General features: G+C 40.3%; 1 protein-coding gene across 2 annotated transcripts in view; it reads right to left on the bottom strand.

Annotated features, from left to right (window-relative positions):
* CWF19L2 (CWF19 like cell cycle control factor 2) overlaps positions 1 to 19,654 on the bottom strand; it is a 164,409-nt gene that overhangs the window by 54,251 nt on the left and 90,504 nt on the right. For both annotated transcript variants that reach the window (XM_045018576.1, XM_045018566.1), the window contains exons 11-12: positions 10,181 to 10,306; positions 8,742 to 8,879 (exon numbers count right to left, since the gene is read on the bottom strand). In XM_045018576.1, coding sequence (XP_044874511.1) covers positions 8,742 to 8,879; positions 10,181 to 10,306 — 264 coding nt within the window. The remainder of the gene's footprint in view (positions 1 to 8,741; positions 8,880 to 10,180; positions 10,307 to 19,654) is intronic.

Raw genomic sequence — 19,654 nt, 5'->3', positions numbered from 1 at the left:
AAAAGATGTATTGGAATTGGAAAAGGTACAGCAAAAATGATTAAGGGTATGGAACAGCTTCCATAAGAGGAGAGATTAATAAGACTGAGACTTTTCAGCTTGGAAAAGAGACAACTAAGGGGGGGATACGATAGAGGTCTATAAAATCATGATTGGTGTGAAGAAGGTAAATAAGGAGGTGTTATTTACTCCTTCTCATAACACAAGAACTAGGGGTCACCAAATAAAATGAATAAGCAGCGGGTTTAAAACAAACAAAAGGAAGTATTCCTTCACACAACGCACAGTCAACCTGTGGAACTCTTTGCCAGAGGATGTTGTGATGGCCAAGACTATAATAGGGTTCAAAAAAGAACTAGATAAGTTCATGAAGGATAGGCCTATCAGTGGCTATTGGCCAGAATGGGCAGGAGTGCAGAACCTTGCTTTGAAGTGTCCCTAGCCTCCTCTGCCAGAAACTGGAATGGCAACAGGGGATGGATCACTTGATGAATACCTGTTCTGTTCATTCCCCCTGAAGCACCTGGCATTGGCCACTGTCTGAAGACAGGATATTAAGCTAGATGGACCACTGGTCTGACCCAGTATGGCCGTTCTTATGAGTATGCTTAACACAGTGAGCTATCTATAGAGACACCATAACCAAACACATTGATTTGGCAGATTCTTTCTGACAGGTAGTGTGGCTAAGCAGAATGAGAACTTGGGCCTGTCATACTGAGCTCTATTCACAGAATATATAATCTCTCCATGGGATATAAGGGTTTGCTCAATAAATAGGAAGCGGTAGGCAAGCTTAATATAGGGACTGCTACTGTAACCCTGGTATGTGTGTGGGCATATTATATAATGCCTGTTTATTATAAATTACGCATATTTTAACATTATCTTGCCTGCAAGGGATAATTTATTTTATACCAATAGCTATGCCTAAGGAATAATGACAGACACTCGACAGCAGCAGTTCAGCCTTATAATATGAATGAGACTACTCAGAAGAGTTTAAGGGATGTTTTTCCTCCCTTCTAGGCAGGATATCATTTTTAGACCTTCAGCAATTTCCTTCTGCTCCTCTTCTTGAGAATGACAGACTCCTTTTAGTGGATATATTTTCCATTTCTCTCTCAAATGAAAGCACAAAAGAGAAAGTAATTCTTAAGTGTCAATTTTGTGCAGTATATTATTAACTAAAACTGACAACAGGGGGTTTAGCTGCTAAATTTAAAATCCTACAGGACGAAAAAGAAATGCACTCTGCTGCATCCATTTACAATTGCTATCTTTGCTTTCTAAAGATTCACCTGCAGAGCTCCCACACTGCAACACAGGATGGTCTAAAAGGACTAGATCATCTTTATTTTTAACTTTTTATTCATGTTTCAAACTATGCAAAGTACACAAAGACTGCAGCACTCAGTACATCTACAAGCACATCCAAACTTTCAGACTGTTCCCAAAGCTCATACACTAGCATTATTATTGAAATAGCTGTGAACTGGAAGGCATTTTACAAAATGGCATGCAAATTTAAAGGCACTTTAATGTCAGTTCCTTAATATCCAAGCTCAGGCACACTCCTTCCTGTTCCTCAAGCGACAATATAAATAAGGAGTCACCTACATTTTGGGCAACTGAGAGCCAGACCCAATTTGCATAATATGAAGCAGAATAAAACTTCATCTTTAAACAGGATGTGTAGCCAATGAAATTATAAGTCCCTAGCGTACAATGTTCTATCACATTGAAACACTTCTCTTTTTCTACAAGACCTAGCAAACAGCAATCTGTTGGCTTCAAGAGAGTTACCCTGCTAACAGGCTCATGATGTAAGGGATGTTTGCTTAGTAGTATAAAAGAAAGAGCAGACAGGTTTGAGCCAAAGTCTATTGAAGTCAATGGGAGTCTATTTATTTCAATAGACTTTGGATCATACCCCCACAGAAGAAATGTAGGAAGATGATTAAAAGAGAGGAGAGATTGTAAGTTCAGATTTTTACAGTATCATATAATCAGACGTGTAGGACTGGAAGGGACCTCGAGAGGTCATCTAGTCTAGTCCCCTGCACTCACAGCAGGACTAAATTATTACCTAGACCATCCCTGACAGATATTAATCTAACTTACCCTTAAAAATCTCCAACCACAAGCTCCCGAGGCATATAGCTTATGTGTATATCTTATTAGAAAGTTTGATGCCAAAAATGTTGAAGTAAAACACACTCCAACCACTGGCGTAGTTTGACTTCTATATTTGGAGGGACAGAGGCAAGGCATGGAGGGAGGGCTCACAGGGTCACATTTTCCCAAGAGGCAATGCGTGTAGGGGGCACGTGGGATAACATGCCCCCCCCCAGAAGTGACAGTTGGGGGGCTGACAGGGCCGTGAGATGCTCCCCGAGGCACTTGTTTTCCACTGTCCCAGCACTCCTGGCTCTGTAGCTGCTCCTGAGGAGCTAGAGCAGCAGTGAGCAAGATGGGAGCATCTCATGGCAGCCAGCCTCCACGGGCAGAGGCCGGCTCCAGGGGGCATCCCTGGCAAGTGCCAGGCTCCTTTGGGGAAAGGCAAGAGCACATTAGGGGCGCAGCTCAGAGCTGTGCTGCCCACCCTGTCTGGAGAGTGCCCGGGCATGAAGAAGCGATCCAGCTCAGGTCCCACAGCACGAAGAGCTAGGGACCCAAGTGGGCAAGGTGGCTCCCACCAGCTTCCAGTCTGCCAGCTTCTGGCAGGAGGCAATAGTTTTCAAACTGTGGGGAGCGTCCCCCTCCAATGTTTCCTTTCAGATCCCAAGATACATCTTTATACAAGGTGGGAAATTCTGAGAGGCCTGATGGTAAATGGAAGAACACAGAAGAACACAGAAGTCTAATATTCTTAAGCATACAAAATGGAATAACCTATTTTCACAGATTTGGAGTACAATCAGTGGGTTTTTTAATGTAACATAAACCTCTCACAGGAAGTAGAGATAAATATTTTTTTCGTTTTTCTTTTTCACATATATTTTGTTTTTAAAATGTCAGTCTTCCAAAATGCATACACTATTACATATACTATTTCAAATTTTAACAGAAAAAGAATTGGAAATTATGGTTTCTTTCAATTGAAAACCAATCAAGTCTCTTTTCTGATAAATCTAAATGCCAACACGCATGGGAATGGAGTGTTCCTGCAAGTCACATCGTAATGATGAAGACTTCAGCAGGGATTCCATCAGGTCCAGATACCTTATTGTTCTTCATCTATTTGATGGCTTTCTGCACCTTGACGAATTCTGGAGGGGTCTGAAGTCATCCTTGATAGGATATTGAGGAATTAAGTGAAAGATGCTTTCGTCAACACTGAAGTCACGATTCAGGTGGTCTTCGAAGTATTTCTTCCATCATGCATTGATTGGTTGGTTGTCCCTGAAGAGGTTGGCTCCATCTCTGGACCTAAGGGGTGATTAGTCCTTTGGTACTGGGCCCATAGAGGGCTTTGGTGGCATTGAAGAACTTGTGCATGTCATGAGTGTCGCCGAGTTGTTGGCTCTCCTTTGCTTTGTTCTTCCACCATTTGTTCTTCATTTTGCGGGTTTTCCATTGAACTTCAGCTTTAAGTTGATGGTGAACATACTGATTCTGCTTTGATTCTGCCATTCAGCCGAGCACAGAAGGCCTTACGCTTACGGATCAGTTCTTGGATTTCCTGATCATTCTCGTCAAACCAGTCTTGGTGGTTCCCAGTTGAGAAGCCCAGTGTTCCTTCACATACAGCACGGATGACCAATCTGAGTGCTTTCCAATGTCTTCAGGGTTCTCCATCTCGGTTTTGGTATTCATCAGTTTCTTTGTAAGGCACTGCTGGAAAAGGTCACGTTTAGTTGGGGCCTTAAGACTCTCGAGGTTGATCTTCTGTCTGGCTGATTTCTTCCACATTTTTCATTTTGGTGTGAGTTTGATGGAAATGATGGAGTGGATAAGGCAATGATCTGTCCAACAATCGTCTGCACCAGTTAGATGTAAACATCTTCACGATCATGAGCATGGACAATCAGATGTCAGTGCTTAGATTGTGGGTGTTCCTTTCTCTCCCTCCCAAAAGACGAAGGAGAAGAACTGGCTCACCAGCTTCATGCTTTAATCCTTAAGATTTGGAATTCAGAAGAAATCCCAGCTGATCTTAGGGATGCCATGATTATGACCATCTTCAAGAAAGGAGACAAATCGGGCTGTGAACACTATCAAGGAATCGCCCTGTTGTTCACCTCCAGAAAGATTCTTGCCAGAATTCTGCTCAATCGACTGCTCCCCTTGGCTGAAGAAATCCTCCCAGAATTGCAATGTGGATTCAGACCATCTTGGGGTACAATCGACATGATCTTCACTGCCCACCAACTTCAAGAAAAGTGCAGCGAGTAACATCAACCTCTGTATATGGCCTTCATCAACCTCACAAAAACATTCAGCTCCATCAATCATGAGGCTCTGTGGAGAATTCTCCTTAAATTCACCAAAATTTGTTGCCATCCTCCAACTCCTCCACGACAACATGTCTGTGACAGTTGTCAGCAATGGATCTGAAACAGATCCCTTCCTAGTCAAGACAGGAGTCAAGCAAGGCTGTGTCATTGCTCCAACCTTTTTCTCCATTTTCCTTTTTGTCATCCTCCTTCTCATTGCTGACAAGCTCCTCTCCAGAGTTGACATCCAATACAGAATGGTTGGCAAGCTCTTCAACCTCAAATCACTTCTGATCCAAGATAAAGCCTATTACTAAATCATTCATTGAACTCCAACATGTGGATGACTCTTACATATATAAGTAGCCCTATGAACATAAAAATGAGCTACTCGTACATAAAGTTAAAAACTTTAGTATCTGTGAGATTGGGAATAAATATGGATTTAGGAATTTAATTTTAGGCATCCAGGTTTTTAAATTTTGGCCAGCAGTTATAAGTACTCTATAAAAAGAAATTCCACTACCAGCTGACAAATACATTAACTGAAATCAGGATAAAAACATACACTAAAAAAAATCTATGGGTCAGAGATAAGGTTGTTGTGTTATGATGAAATATGAAGTTATTTAGACTGTGTTTATTATAGTAGGTGGCCAATGGAGAGTTTATGATATCCTTATCTGTTCATTTGCTTACTTTTGTATGCTGGTATTTTGTAAATGATCCAATATGTAACTACACTTAATTGGCAAATTTAAATAGCATTTGAAACCAAGTTTTTTGTTTTCTTCCCATTGACTTAACTGCAAGCAGAATCTGGTCTTTATCTTTTGAGTGTGCTGGTCGAAGACCAGAATCAACATTTTTGTCAGAAGTCATGATAAAACACATCTGGATGAGAAGACTTGTTTTCTAATGTTTTGATAATCTCTACAAAAGGACTTCCTGACAGCTGGTCTTTCCTTATTCTTTCCTTCAGGCAGATGTTATAGCTTTTTAGATTTTTCCAACTGCCCACAAATCTTTTCCAAGTCTTGCCTGAAGGACTCCTCAAAGAAAGGACAACTTTAGAGTTACATTAGAGGGTATTGCACTTCCCTGCCAGATAAATGACAAAAGTCTTGCGTGTGATGCTGCCCAGTTCCACACTTGCAAGGCTTTCCAACACAAAGAGACTCCCTAATTCCACCCTCCTAACTCATGTGCAAATCAGTGGTCTAACCATCCAGAATCAAAACCACTTTTGAGAACCAGGTCTCTGAAAGCCTACAGAACACCCAGGGCCATGCTTAATGATAGAACCTCTGTGAAGAGTAAGCATCCTGAACGTGGTATCCCTCCGTGTGAGCTCTCCATGCCAGGCAGAAATCATCCTTAGTTTGGAATGTGATAGGTTTTATTCTGCAACACAAACAGCCTATGAAGTGCAAACTCTTTGAATGGAGTCCAACATCCAATTGCAGTGCATAAGTCTCTGGTTGCTCTCTGATTACTGAGCCCTGAGGATCCACTAAGATTATCTAAGGTTTGAAGTGTGCTCGACATCTATGACATGGTCCCTGTTGGAATATGAAAACAAAGCAAACGTTTTTTTCCTTCCTGGACTCTTGTAGAAGAAAAGCAGGCTTTCAGATAAGTTTCACATCCAGCAGGGATCTCCATTTGTCTTGCAGAGGAAAAACTGGTATCTGGGGAGTTTACCATGAATCTTAGTGATTCTAGCACCCTGATGGTAGAACAGAGAGGTATTCTTATCCTTGAGGTAGCCATCATCCAAATAGAGGAACAAATGGTTCTTAAGTAGCACTCTCAACTAATTCTCAGCATTTAATAAGCTCACACCTCACAGACACCAGACCAAACACTGATTTGGTTGTGCTATTCCTCTATCAGATATCTGAGATATATCCAGTGAATGTTCTGTATTTCCTGTGTGCATATAAGTGCCCACCTGGTCCAGAGCACATAACCAGTCCATCCTGAAGTACAGGTAGAATTGCTGCCTGACACATACTCAGAACTTTTCTCTGACAACCAAGTGATTGAAGCATCTGAGTTCCAGTCCTCCCCAATATTTTCTGTATCAGGAAGTATGTAAAATAAAACCTCTTCTGTCACTTGCCAAATGGTAAGGATTCAATCCCATTTTTCCCCAAAAGGTCTGGATTTCTTGCAGGTCCTCTTCCTGATACTGTTGTACTCAAGATCATTCTCAAGTGAGGATAATCTTACAAATTTTGCAACCATGCTTGAAAATTATTAAGATAGGTGCCTAAGAAATCATCAGTAACAGAAGCCCCATATTCTTCCTCTTACAGGCAGATCTTTGGACTTGGATAGGCAGGCTGGATATGTGCTATTGAGCCTTTCAAAAACATGAAGCTTTTGTTCCTTTTAGCTCTGTTGCCAAGGTCCCTCAGTCCTCTGCTGATACTGAGACTTTTAAATCTTATTTATCTTTCTCTGCTTCACTGACCTTTCATGGCAATTTATTTCATGCAGCATATTCATTATGTTTTACATGAAATATTGCCAAACTGATGGACTTGTAGTTTATTATTTTTTTTAAATAAATTGTTATAGTTCTGCATCACTGACCCATCCAAAGAACTTTTTTCTATTAACACTTGTCAAAGTTGTGAAGACTTTTCTTAGGGTAACCCAGCCCTATTCACTACAGAGGATAAATTTAACTTTCTTAACCCAGCCTAATAGGGACTTAGATTCTTGAGGTAAAAGCAGCATAGAGTCCTGTGGCACCTTATGGACTAACAGAGTATGGCTCATGGCTCATGCTCTAATACATCTGTTAGTCTATAAGGTGCCACAAGACTCTTTGCTGCTTTTACAGATCCAGACTAACACGGCTACCCCTCTGATACTATTCTTGAGGTATGGTATTATCCCATCTGAAAGTTAAGTAGTACCTCCTACATGAACAGCACCACTTCTTTAGTTTTATGTTCTCTTAATTTGTTAGTAAAACCAAGTGTGTGTGTTTTATAATTGCTGTGCATTGAACTGATGATTTTAAAGGTATTTCCACAATGGCTCTCAAATGGAACTAATCTTCCTGATCAATATGCTAGATAATCAGTTTAGCACATATATCCAAGTTGGCTCCTTGATCCCATACTAATTATTTTACAGGTCTCTACACTGAATTGCACTGGTCAGAATTTCATCAATATCTCAGACTTGATATTATGGTCACTAAAAACTAGGTGCTCTTTAATTTCTGCCTTATTTACTACACCAGGCTCATTTCCCACTATCAGCTTCATGCACCGTTACTTTTTTCCACTACTGTTTTCTCACCATTATCTTGTAGCTAAAATTCTACATGAGGGGAGGAAAAAATCAAAAACCCACATACACACTGACCATTATATAATCCCACTTTAAACAAAGAGAGATGTTTTGCAGATAATCTTATTATCCTGTTCGAATGGCCTCTATCATCAGTCAATGCTCTCTGTTGCTTTTTGTTTGAAAAAAAAATCCTTAGCTTCAGTTTAAAAGGTCTTTGCTGTGTCAGCATTGCTGGCAATAGTCTGAAACTCATATTTCCACCCCACTTCCTTTACCTATCCCTTCTGAAAGTGATATTTGTAAACTCTACACAGGAGGAATTTGACATCCTCATCAATGATTTAGCTTAACCAAGCTTTGCCTACTGCACCGCAGGACTCCAATTCATGGGAGTCACAGAATCCTATCTCATCAGTTTGAGTGTTACCCTCATTTTCTTCCTCATGAAAAGACAGGTCTCCTTCTCTATTCACTGTACTTGACGAAGAAGTAAAACACACCTAAATGCATTTGCAGCTATAAGAATGATTACACTAACATATACCTACCATGGTAGACATTTGGAAAATGGTACTAAAATATATTTAAAGCACTAAGGAAGGTAGCATACCATATTTGAGATGATAATGCATAACATCCTTTATATGTGCATATGTATTCCTAAAAGAAATCTTTTACAAGCCAAAAGAGCCACCATTCAGGACATGTGTACATGACAAAATAAAATTTCATTTGAGTTATCAGGGTGCAAAGAAATCATCTTTACAAAATTCTTAATACATGAAAAAAATTAATTCTTTCAAACAGCTGAACTAATTTTTACCCAACTTTCAAAAAACAAAACAAAACAATCCACATCCAGGCTAATAATAAGAATAGGAAGATTAATCCCAACCAGTGATTTTTTTAAAGAAATTTGAAAATAAGGGTTTACAATGGAAATGCTATTTCAATCTTAAGAACTAATTCATTCACACTATGCCTTACCTTTGATGCCATTCGCATGAATAGTGAGTTTTGATCCTCTGCTGTTCTCATCTTTTCATTTTTGACCAAATCTTTCAGGCTCAGATCATCATCATCCTGAAAGTATCTGACCCTTTCTTTATCTATATGAGTAGCACCCTGAAAATGGAAAGATTGAAAATGAGTATTAATCTGCACTTCACTGGGACCAGGATTTCACTAAAAGGGTTTAAAGAGTTCAAATGTTTAAGAAATGAACCATGGAAGTTAACTGAAAAAGCAAACAGTACATGAGAATGGGATGTTCCAAAGATATCCATAACTCAGATCAGTCTTTGAATTTTTTATGACTTGTGCCAGAAACAACAGTTGTCTCATGTAGAATTCATGAAAAGCTGATGTCGCTGTTGTGGGATGTCACCATAGCTGGTGAAGCTCCATCCTAATTCATACTAGATGTTTGTCCAAACCATCTTGGTTTGTACAATTGGTGGTCTCTCTTCAGGAAAGGCTCAGGACTGAACATTGTAGGTGGACACTGACATAAGTCGTGATGGTGTTTTTCCAAAATGGATAATAATTCTTTCACCACACCTGTTTATCAAGTTGATCTGTCTTACTAGCCAAGGAATTACCGGTACTTAAGAGAGACATGAATCCCCTACTGTTCTCAGAAGCTCAAAACCCAAACTCAGAATCCTTCTGTGGATATTGAATGGGCTTTTACTAAATTGTCCTGGCCTGCAAGAATTAATTTTAAAAGTTATAGACATTTTTTGAAAGAGTAAAATGGAACTGAGTAGGAAACAGGACCCCTCATTGCAATGAATATGACATAGACCAATAAATATACACTGAGCCAGTGTTATCATTTAATATTTACAATACAATAGCACCCAGAGTGAGCCAGACATTGTACAGTGCTATAAGTAGAAATGGCCACTTCCCCAAAATGTACATAAGCGAATATTTTGCTCTACTGAAGAGGATGACAATCCCCTTATTCATATGTCTTTATCATTATTCAGTGTTTTGAGTCACATAACTACAAAATAGAACAAATAGCTTTTAGGACCTAGACAAGTTATCATCAAGGTATTTGGCTTGGTGTGAAAAGATGCTCTACTAATCTTTTTTGATTTAATATATACATTTACATGATTTATAAATAGTCTATTTTATTTGGCTAAGATATATTAATACCTTGAAAAGATTTAAAACATTTGGTTAGGTTTATATTTAAATACATTCCCCAAGAAAACACTAAGGGGCAACACCACAACTTTAAAATAAAGCTATTTTTCACCATCTAGTTCATGTAATTATACTGAAAATTAAGTTATTTTCACAGCTACTACCTACTCTTTCGATAAATACATACACCAGTTATGCCCTCCTAATAGTAAATTACAAAGCAGTCTAAGAATTACATTCTAATAAAGATGTTATATAAAGTGTACCATCTGTCTCTTTCGTCTTCCTCCTTTCGGCTCCAGTGGTTCTGCCATTGTGTTCACAGGCCATGCTCTCCCAGATTGATCTGTTCTGACAAGGATCACTTCATGGTCTTCTTGCAAGCTTGTAGCCTATGTCAGGTTTTAAAATAGGTTTTTAAAAATATGGTATAGGAACGGTAAAACAAAGCAAAAAAAATGGCAAGAGCAAATAAACTATTAAAATTCCAAAGCCTTAAGCATGTAACAGCTATTACTACTTGCTTAAAAATAATTTTGGAATAATATATAGTACACAGTTCCTCTATTCTATACTCAAACAGGAACAAAGATTGACAAAATACTATATCAGTGAAAAGAACTGTTTTTTATAACAGAATCCAATGTAAAAAAAAAACCTATTAAAAAGACTAGAGATGTAACAGTGATAACAGTTATCCAGAAAAACGATCATCTTAGTTCTTTAACAGTCTATCAAACTAAATACAAAAACAATAACAAAATATGTGTTCGCTAAATGCTATTTTAAAAATTGTAAGATTCAGTAGCACATGTGCTGTTCCTGATGCTGCTGTGCCTTACTCATAGCTTATACAGTTTTACACACTTCATTAGAGCAAAAGGATTTCAACTCAATTGTGTTAATTTTACAAGCCAAAATAAAAATACACTAAAGATCATTACCATCTGATAGATGCTTGGTTACACAGCAAATTTGTCTTTACAGTTATGTTTGTCAGTAAAGATCTGCTGCTTTCACCACAATATGAGGCTTGGAATTATTTAAATCTTGGCTATGTGATCTACAGCATTCGTAAGAAATGCAACCCAGCCCAACACAGAGATTTTTTTGTTTATCTAGGCCAATCGATGTTGTAAGTTACAGGGGCAGGAATAATCATGACTGAATCATCAGGTAGTTTATGTCCTGAAATATTATGGTGATAGGAATGGGTATGAAAACCTAAGACAGGTATCAAGATTTAAATTGCACTTGGGATGGCAGAAGGATTCCATTCCCCCACCCTCATGAAAAAAAAGACTATGGTTGGTTTATTCTTCTGCATAGCTTTCGGAATCACAAGCGGCATGGCTTCCAAACCCCACCCAGCAATGTTTGGAAGTACAGCCTCCTTCTTAGGTTGTTGATGGCAGAGGGATTTCATTTCATGCCATACCAACATTAAAGCTCAGATTGTCATCATCCATGAAGTGGACTTCTAGAATAAAGTACAGGAATTTGCAACTATTTTAGGCAACTATACCAGTTTGCCATACCAAAGTTCCCATGAAAGTCAAGGCCAAATCTCCTAACATAAATAGAGCAGGACTTTATCCCAAGACTTCAGCTATATCAACTACTTCTAGTCACCTATCATTCAACTATGCAGGTCACAATATGCATGAGTGAGTGAGTGGGAGGCAGTTTCCAAAGGGGTTACTGAAACACACTTTTCTCTGGGAGACCATAGAGGGCAACTGAGAAGTCATGAACAGAATTTAGTGAGTAGTACAATGCTGAAAATGAGAAAATCCAAGTCTCTCTCAGATCATTAGTCATATTCCTGTGGGGGCTTCTGTTATTTTCCCCCTTCCCCACCCCTCAAACTGTGGTTCTACTCTGAAAAAGCAATTTTGTAAAAATATCACTATAAAAATAGGGGGCAAGGTAGGTGAGGTAATATCTTAAGTTTGTCCAATAAAAGATTCACCAACCCTGTCTCTCTAATATCATGGAACCAATACAGCTACAACACTACAAACTAAAAAAAAAAAAAAAAGGCACATTTATGTTGTCACGATGGATTTTCAGTTCATATCAAATTTGCTTAATGTACCCAAAAAAAATTTCAAACTGTGCAGCCTTGCAAAATTATTGTGGAGTTTGAACCTCAAGTTATGTACTTTCTGGTTTGCACATCACCAAAAAATAAGAATTTTCTGGGAAATACTGTATATCTTAGCCTTACAACAATGCTTTATATTGCAGATTAATTTGCTGTTTTTAAAATAATTTTATATTGGTTTAAATCTTTTTTTGACACAAAGTAGCCTTTAAGCATAACAAGATCTTGTATTAGCTGCATAGATCCTAAAATAATGTTAAAATTGACAGTATTGTGGTAAAATCCCTTGCACTGCTTCGAAATCTCAAGCTTGGGGTTTTGCTTTGTTTTTAATCATCAAACATCAGTAAGAAATCCTGAGTTTTAAGCAAATGAACAGTCTATGTCCTGATATTTTGCAGTTCAACAAAGCTCGAGACTGATTATATTTTTAAGTGAGATACATTTATATGGATGCATGATCTTACCAGCTATTTCATTATCATCATAATCTGACAAAACATGGAGGAAAACAACAGTATACAATACTGGGAAAGCAACAGCACGATGTATTTATTTTCCTCCTGACATGCATCAAATATCCTTATAGGTGATACAAAAGTTTATGGATTAGGACAGTCACTAACTGCTGTTCATGGCTATTCAACAAAATATCTGCTTCTTTAATTTGCTATACATTTGTTATTTAAACTAAAATGAAGACTAAAGGAACCCCTCTTGCATGGTCATTTATTTTACTTTGGTTTTCTCCAGTAGTATCCATGATACAACTATTCTATAATAATTAATACTGTTAAATCCTTGTGTCCTAAGACACATGCCAATATATTACAGAACTGGAAACTAGTTTGGGTTTTCCCAATTTTTTCACTTTCTTTTGATGCATCGGGGAGAAGCAGGAAACCAGGCTAGATTGACTATTGGGCGGAAATTGTATGGCAATCTGTGTTACAACTTTGAAACGAGGCTAAAAAATGTGAAGTAAGGAATACTGAATATCTAGTCTGTGTTCTGCCTCTAACCTCTGCTGCAGTGACATGGAAAGTCTATATTTTAATGGTAGAAAGATCTCATTTTGCAACATTATATCACAACAGGATTACTAAAATCTATTTCACTAAAAATTGAACATTTTTCATTTACATTTGTGAGTTAATCTAGTATTTAAAAAACAGAGATTAAGAGCAGTGGCTGGATTCCAAAGAGATACAGGCTGTAAAAACCTTCCACATTCACCTGAATAGATATGACCATTTTGATACCATAGATTCAAATGATATTCAGATTCAGAGGATGGGAGGTCCTGACACTGGGTTAATCAAACATCTGAATTCAAATGTTGAGCTATTTATACCAAAGCTCTCCCATGACTATCCCACTAACCCCCAAAAACTTTTCCTTTTGGCTTTAGGGTGTAGGGAGCTGTTTACCTAAGAACTTCTCACACACACTCTTGACAACGCACTGCAAAAAAAATGTGTGAAGAGTATAAATTTGCATTCAGGTAATATTTTAAATGAAATATCCCAATATTGAGGTAACAGTTGGACTTTTGAATCCCAATACCCTGGACCCCATCTCCCTACACTTCTCGCTCCCCTATTGCTCAAATTAAGAACTCAGGAAGTTTCTCCTTGCATGAGACATCTTTGGAGCAAAGAAAAGGTAGTGACGCTCCTTTGTCTGGCAGGAGCTCTCCTTCTCTCCAGTACTTCAGGGGGTGCCAGGTTGCTCCGACCACACATCCAGTAACCAACTTCAGGAGACTGCTTTGTGTGACCACACAAGATGATGTCCCCCTCCAGAATTAGCTATGTCTTCAAGGGGTCCTGAAGGCAGCCTCACCCCATACCAGAACAACATGAGCTGGAAATGGTCTTGACCCACCACTGCTGGTGGTAGCATCAAAGCCCCAGGATTCAAAGAAATGGTTCTTTATAAGCAGTTAGGGAAACCTCAGAGTGGTCCTTACCTATGTCTCTATTGCTAAGTCCATCAACTCCAGCCTCAGTGAGAAAGGAATTGGAGGCAAGAGCAATGCTGAGGGATGGATTAAAGTATTATGGGGTTGATGGGGTGGTGGGAGAAGGAAAGAAACTAGGCTCCCACCCAACACCGGGCTGAGGCAGGGAGTGCCTTAGTATAATTTGGAGTAATGAGCAGAGGAAGCCTCTACTTTTTGTGGTCTACCCAGGAAGTCCCTATAAAGGATGCTAGCTGTGACAGCTACATCCCTTCTGTAGTTACCCTAGGGTGGCAAAAGAAGGATGGGCATTGCTGCTGTAAACTGGCTGAATGCTGGTCCCTGCAGAGGAGAGATTTACATCTGCAGAGATCGCTCTTGAGTCAAAAATTGTCAGACTGTAGGGATGGGCAAACAGAGAGCTATACTCCAACTGGTCCTTGCCATTTTGAAGCAGATATACAATCACTGACATGGTTTAGGCCATAGTGAGAGAGATCTGTAACTTCAACACCACTGGCAGTGCTGGTTGACCTTTATTGGAAGTACAGGGTAATGACTGCCAACGACCCTGCTCTTCAACTCATGTTGTTTGGTGAAAGGTCAGTAACTGGTAAGATCACTATTACCTATGATATTACACATGAGGTCCCTTAATTTTCTTATACATCAGGAACCATATCAGATAGTACAGTAGGTCCCTTATTATACTAGCTGTCTCCAGGCAGGTACTCTGTTCAGAATAAGCCAAGGGAGCACTAGTGAGGTAGTGTGTCTATGCTGTTTGCATCACCCCTTAAAGGATAGAGGCCTCCCATCCCAAAATGGGCTTTGGTAGTGTGTGTCCATCTTACAGAAGCATCTTGGATGCAGAAGCTGGCTGTCAAAAGGGTATTTTCCAGAAACCCTCAACTGATGTTTAAACTGGTTTGTCTGCTTATATAGACAGTACCACTAGAGAGTGATGGACGCTTGCTCCCCCAATCTACACAAGCTGCCATACCTTTTTCAATCTCAGAAGAGAGGCTAAAATGGATCCATTGCCAGCATACATCTTTGCGTCTTTTTCCCCATCCTTTCCTCTAAGTACATTCAGGCTGTACATGTTTTAAGCCAGTTGGTAGAGAGCTGGAATTATTCTCAGAGAATGTATTTTACTTAGCTTTTTGAAAGGTATAAGGGCAGATACAGTATTAGCTTCTTGCTTACTACTGTAATTGGGAAAAAAGAAACTCAACATAAATTAATTGATTAAATTAGACCTACTAAGGCAGACATCACTAAATTGGGTATTAAGAGAGACATTGTCAAATTATATAAACAACTTTATTAATCTCAATCTGAGGCTATTTTCAGTCAAATAATTGATGTGTCTGGCCTTACATCTGCTGTCCCTGCCTCATAATGAGAGACTGTCGCTGTAAGCGCCAATAAAGTCTGAAAATTCTGTAGTTATAAAAGCATGCTGACTCCAATGGCTTAATTATATTTTTTTCAAGGAAACTGACATAGGAACATAGAAGTTATGGATTAAAAAAGACGTAAGCCCACTTCCCTTCCTCTATCATACCATAAAGTCCCATTATTCTCCCAGAGTAAACAAGTATGTTTGAGATGCTGACTTAGCTCCAACAGAAATTCATTTCTTTTTAAAAAAAATCTGTATCTTTAGTTTGAGAAGCATATTCTTTTACTGCATCTTCTGGGCTATTTCCAACTCTTGGATATCCTCCTAAAGTTGGTGATCAACTCAGCACTTTACAGGCCTGATTCTATAAAGTGCTGAGCCCCTATTACGAGGAAGAGAGCACCATTACTATTGTCAGAGCACTCAACACCCCACAGGATTAGCAACTAAGTAGGAATTTGCAAAAAGTGCGGTACAGTAGAAATATGAACTCATTCGTGTTTGTAACTCATTCCTAAGGCTGAGAGCTTGTCACAGAAGTCACAGATTCCATAACTTTCTGTGACCTCCGTGACTTTTGCAGCAGCCGGTGCACCTGGCTCTGGGGCAGCTCAGGCAGCCCTGCGCCAATCGCACCGGCTGCTGCTGGGGCAGTCTCGGCCACCACTCCCCCCCTACTCCTCTGCCTGCAGGCACTACCCCCGCAGCTCCCATTGGCCACAGCTCCCAGCCAATGTGTTGGTGTCACTAGGCATAACCCTAGGTAACTCGGGAGGGTGGAAAGCCATAAGTGTCAATAAAGCCTTCTGTAGTAGGCCTGAATGAACTAAAGTCACTCCATGTCTGACCAAAGCGCTTCCATGTTTATGTTTGAACTTTAATCAACCTAGCAGGCCAGTAACCGAGAATGGAATGTACAACAGCTAGCTCAACCGTGGTACTGCCAGGAGATAATGATGAGGCCTGCTTACACCTGGCTAAGGGGGGGGCAGAATAACGGATCCAGGAAAGTAAAACAAGATAACTGTTCACAGAAGAGTTACTAATGAGCTAAAGTGGTTTTTGCCAAGTATGACTTAACTGCTTAATGTAATTGCTATTGCAAAGTGTATTTGCTGCATGGGAATGAAAGGTGGGGGGAGAGGAGGAGTGTGGGGGTGATGGGAATGTTTAGCTGAAATCATGTATAAGAAGAGAAAAACGGCTTGTATCGGGGTGCAGGATTTGAGATTGCTATGTCTCCCTTGCACCTTATTTGGGCTCAAATAAACTTGGTTTGCTCCTCCACCCTGGTGTGTTAATTAGTGCGACGCACACCGGGCAACGAACCCCTGTTGCTGTCCTTGGGCCTCTGTGCCGGCAACAAATGGGAGCTGTGAAGCTGGTGCTCTGGGTGGAGGCAGCCCACAGAGCTGCCTGGCCACGCCTCCGCCTAGGAACTGAGCAAGGGGCTTGTCACCGCTTCTGGGGAGCCCCCCATGTAAGTGCCGCCCAGAGTCTGCCTCACCCCGTCCCATGCCCCAACCCCCTCCCACATCCAAACTCTGCTGCTGCTGGTGTGGGAAGCACAGAGCCAGGTAGGGAGCCTGCCGGCCCCACTAAGACACGCCCCCCCCATCACCAGCGGGGGTCCTGGGCCGCATATTGTCACCCGCCTCCCCATCCCCAGCACCCAGGCTGCCCTCCCCCAGCACCCACGACACCCCCAGGCAGCCCCCCGCCGCCCAGTTTTAGTCAGGTTTATATAGTAAAAGTCATGGACAGGTCAAAGGCTGTGAATTTTTGTTTACCACCTGTGACCTGACCGTGACTTTTACTAAAAATACCCATGACTAAAATGTAGCCTTACTCATTCCCATTTCATGCAGCCCTTTGCTTTCTTATTTGCAGCTACAGCTGCACTACACCTCCAACTTTCTGTCACTGCCATTGCAACTAAATACATCCAAAAAACTCTTTACTGATTTAAATAATAGCATTCCAAAGTTAAATTAATTAGCAACCAACTAACTTAATGAGGGGGAGAGAAATTAAGAGATATAAAGTAGAAAAGATATTGTATCCTTTGAAATGAGACTTGAAATAAGATAGTCAATGAGACAGACTGGTACAGGAATGGTGTTCCAGATGTAGCAGCTGCAGACACCAATCTTGCACCAAGAGTAGCAAGAGCAGGGTCTCAAACTGGGGGTTGTGATGGTTTTTACGTGGGAGATCACAAGCTGTCAGCCTCCACTCCTAAACCTTGCTTTGCCACCAACATTTATAATAGTGTTAAATATAAAAAAATATTTTTATTTATAAGGGGGGAGGGTCACACTCATAGGTTTGCTGTGTGAAAGGGGTCACCAATACAAAAGTTTGAGAACCACTGAGCAAGAGCATATGGATGGGCAAACAAGAGTTTGCTGGTGCATGAGCATAGGGAATGAGGAATAAAGTAGAAAAAAGTAAGTTCAGTGAAAAAAGGAGGAACATGTCCCTGCTGGGTTTTAAAACAAGGAAGGCAGTTCTGTTCTGCATCCTGAAAAGATCAAATCACCAGTGAGGTTGCTGGAGAGGATGGAGAAGGTAGTTATGTTTGTGTAAAAGCGGGCAGCAAAATTCTACATGTTCTGCAGTTTAAGGAGCTGGGATTTAAGGAGGCTACAGAGCTGACAATAGAGAGAGAGGGGAGATGAAGGAATGATGATGATTTCAGCAGCTGGGGGAAGAGGAGAAGTTCAGAGTCAAGGATGTATTGGGATTTTGTGGTTCCCAATGAGTCAGATGCTGGGCAGAATCAAGGGACTTCGATTCGATGCGATTCGATTCAATTCTTCAAGGTTTTATTCAATGTGCACAAAGGGAGAGCCCCTGGTATAAAGATCAGGCAGAGTCCCTCCAGCAAGCAGCCCCTCCCCTTGCTATTTTATAGCACATGGCACTTACATAACAAGTTACATAACACAAACCTCTAACCAATCAGATTTAACCTTTCTATATATGGATTTGTTTATCACATGCTCATAGTTCTCCATTCCACATGCTGAGCTTCCCCCACACTCCCCCTGGCCTTCTCTAGAATGTTCCTAGGGTGGTGAGCCAGCGTGCTTCCCTATGCATAAGCACCCTGCAAACCACATTTTATCCAAAATGAACACAAGCATACCCTTCAGATGAAATCATGGTTATGGATGAATGGAGGCATATGGAAGGTCTGAATCGGGGGGGAGAAAGCAGAAAACAGTGTCTTATAAAATAATGCTACTCTTGCCCAAGAAAACCATCTCTCAGACATCTTGCTGAAACAACTTGAGACAAACTTTACTTGGTAGAAGACAGGCAAACAGGGTACATATATACTCCTAGGCTCCATCATTCCTTACTTTCTTCTAACTGTATTTTACATGTAGCTTGCATGAAGATGACTATAAGAACAAATCCATCTAAGCTAAGGAAGAGATGCATGCAAGAAAGAACTGGAAATAAGAAAAATTTGAAGAACGGTAAGAAAAGCAAAGATGAAGAAAAACTACATATGCATTACACAACATAAAAAATTCATCATTAAGGCCCTAATCCTACAGAGACTTAAGTACATGTTTAACTTAACACATGAATAAGTATTTCCAAGATCAGAGCCAAAGAAGAAATAAGAGGTCATCAAAGGTGGCAGCAGAGCCTCTAAGAGACTGAAAGGTTAATTTATTAACAAAAATGTGGATCTTGTCAGGATTTGGCCAATTATTTCTGAACAATCTCATACAGGGAGTAAGGGGCATGGTAACTCTTCAGTGAAGATTAAGGCAGTGAGATGGTGGTGGGGTGGAAGAAGTGTAAATGTGGTGGGGGCAGGGACAAGAAGGGGGAGAATGTGTCTGAATGTGGTGGGGGAGTGCTGCAGACACTTGGAATTGAGATTCATGCAGTTAATAGGGGATTTCATAGTAGTGCCTTTAGAAAGCCTGCCCCTTTCGCCATTGTCTCTCCCTCTGCCCCCTGTAGGGACTGTGGAGGTTACTGCTGCACTGGGTCACTATTCCCATGGAGTTTCCACAGCGGGAGATGATAGGAATGAGGAGAAGTCTACAATGTGGATTAAAACCCCTCTCATCTCTACACTGGTGGGCTGGAAGAAAGACAGAAATTTTCTAAAAGCAGCAAAGAGTCTTGCGGATGCATCTGACGAAGTGGGTATTCACCCACAAAAACTCATGCTCCAAAACGTCTGTTAGTCTATAAGGTGCCACAAGACTCTTTGCTGCTTTTACAGATCCAGA

The sequence above is a fragment of the Mauremys mutica genome, chromosome 1, assembly GCF_020497125.1.
Source record: "Mauremys mutica isolate MM-2020 ecotype Southern chromosome 1, ASM2049712v1, whole genome shotgun sequence".
Lineage (NCBI taxonomy): Eukaryota > Metazoa > Chordata > Testudines > Geoemydidae > Mauremys > Mauremys mutica.
Note: the sequence above shows the minus strand (reverse complement) of the source record. Positions and strands in the feature narration are given on the sequence as shown.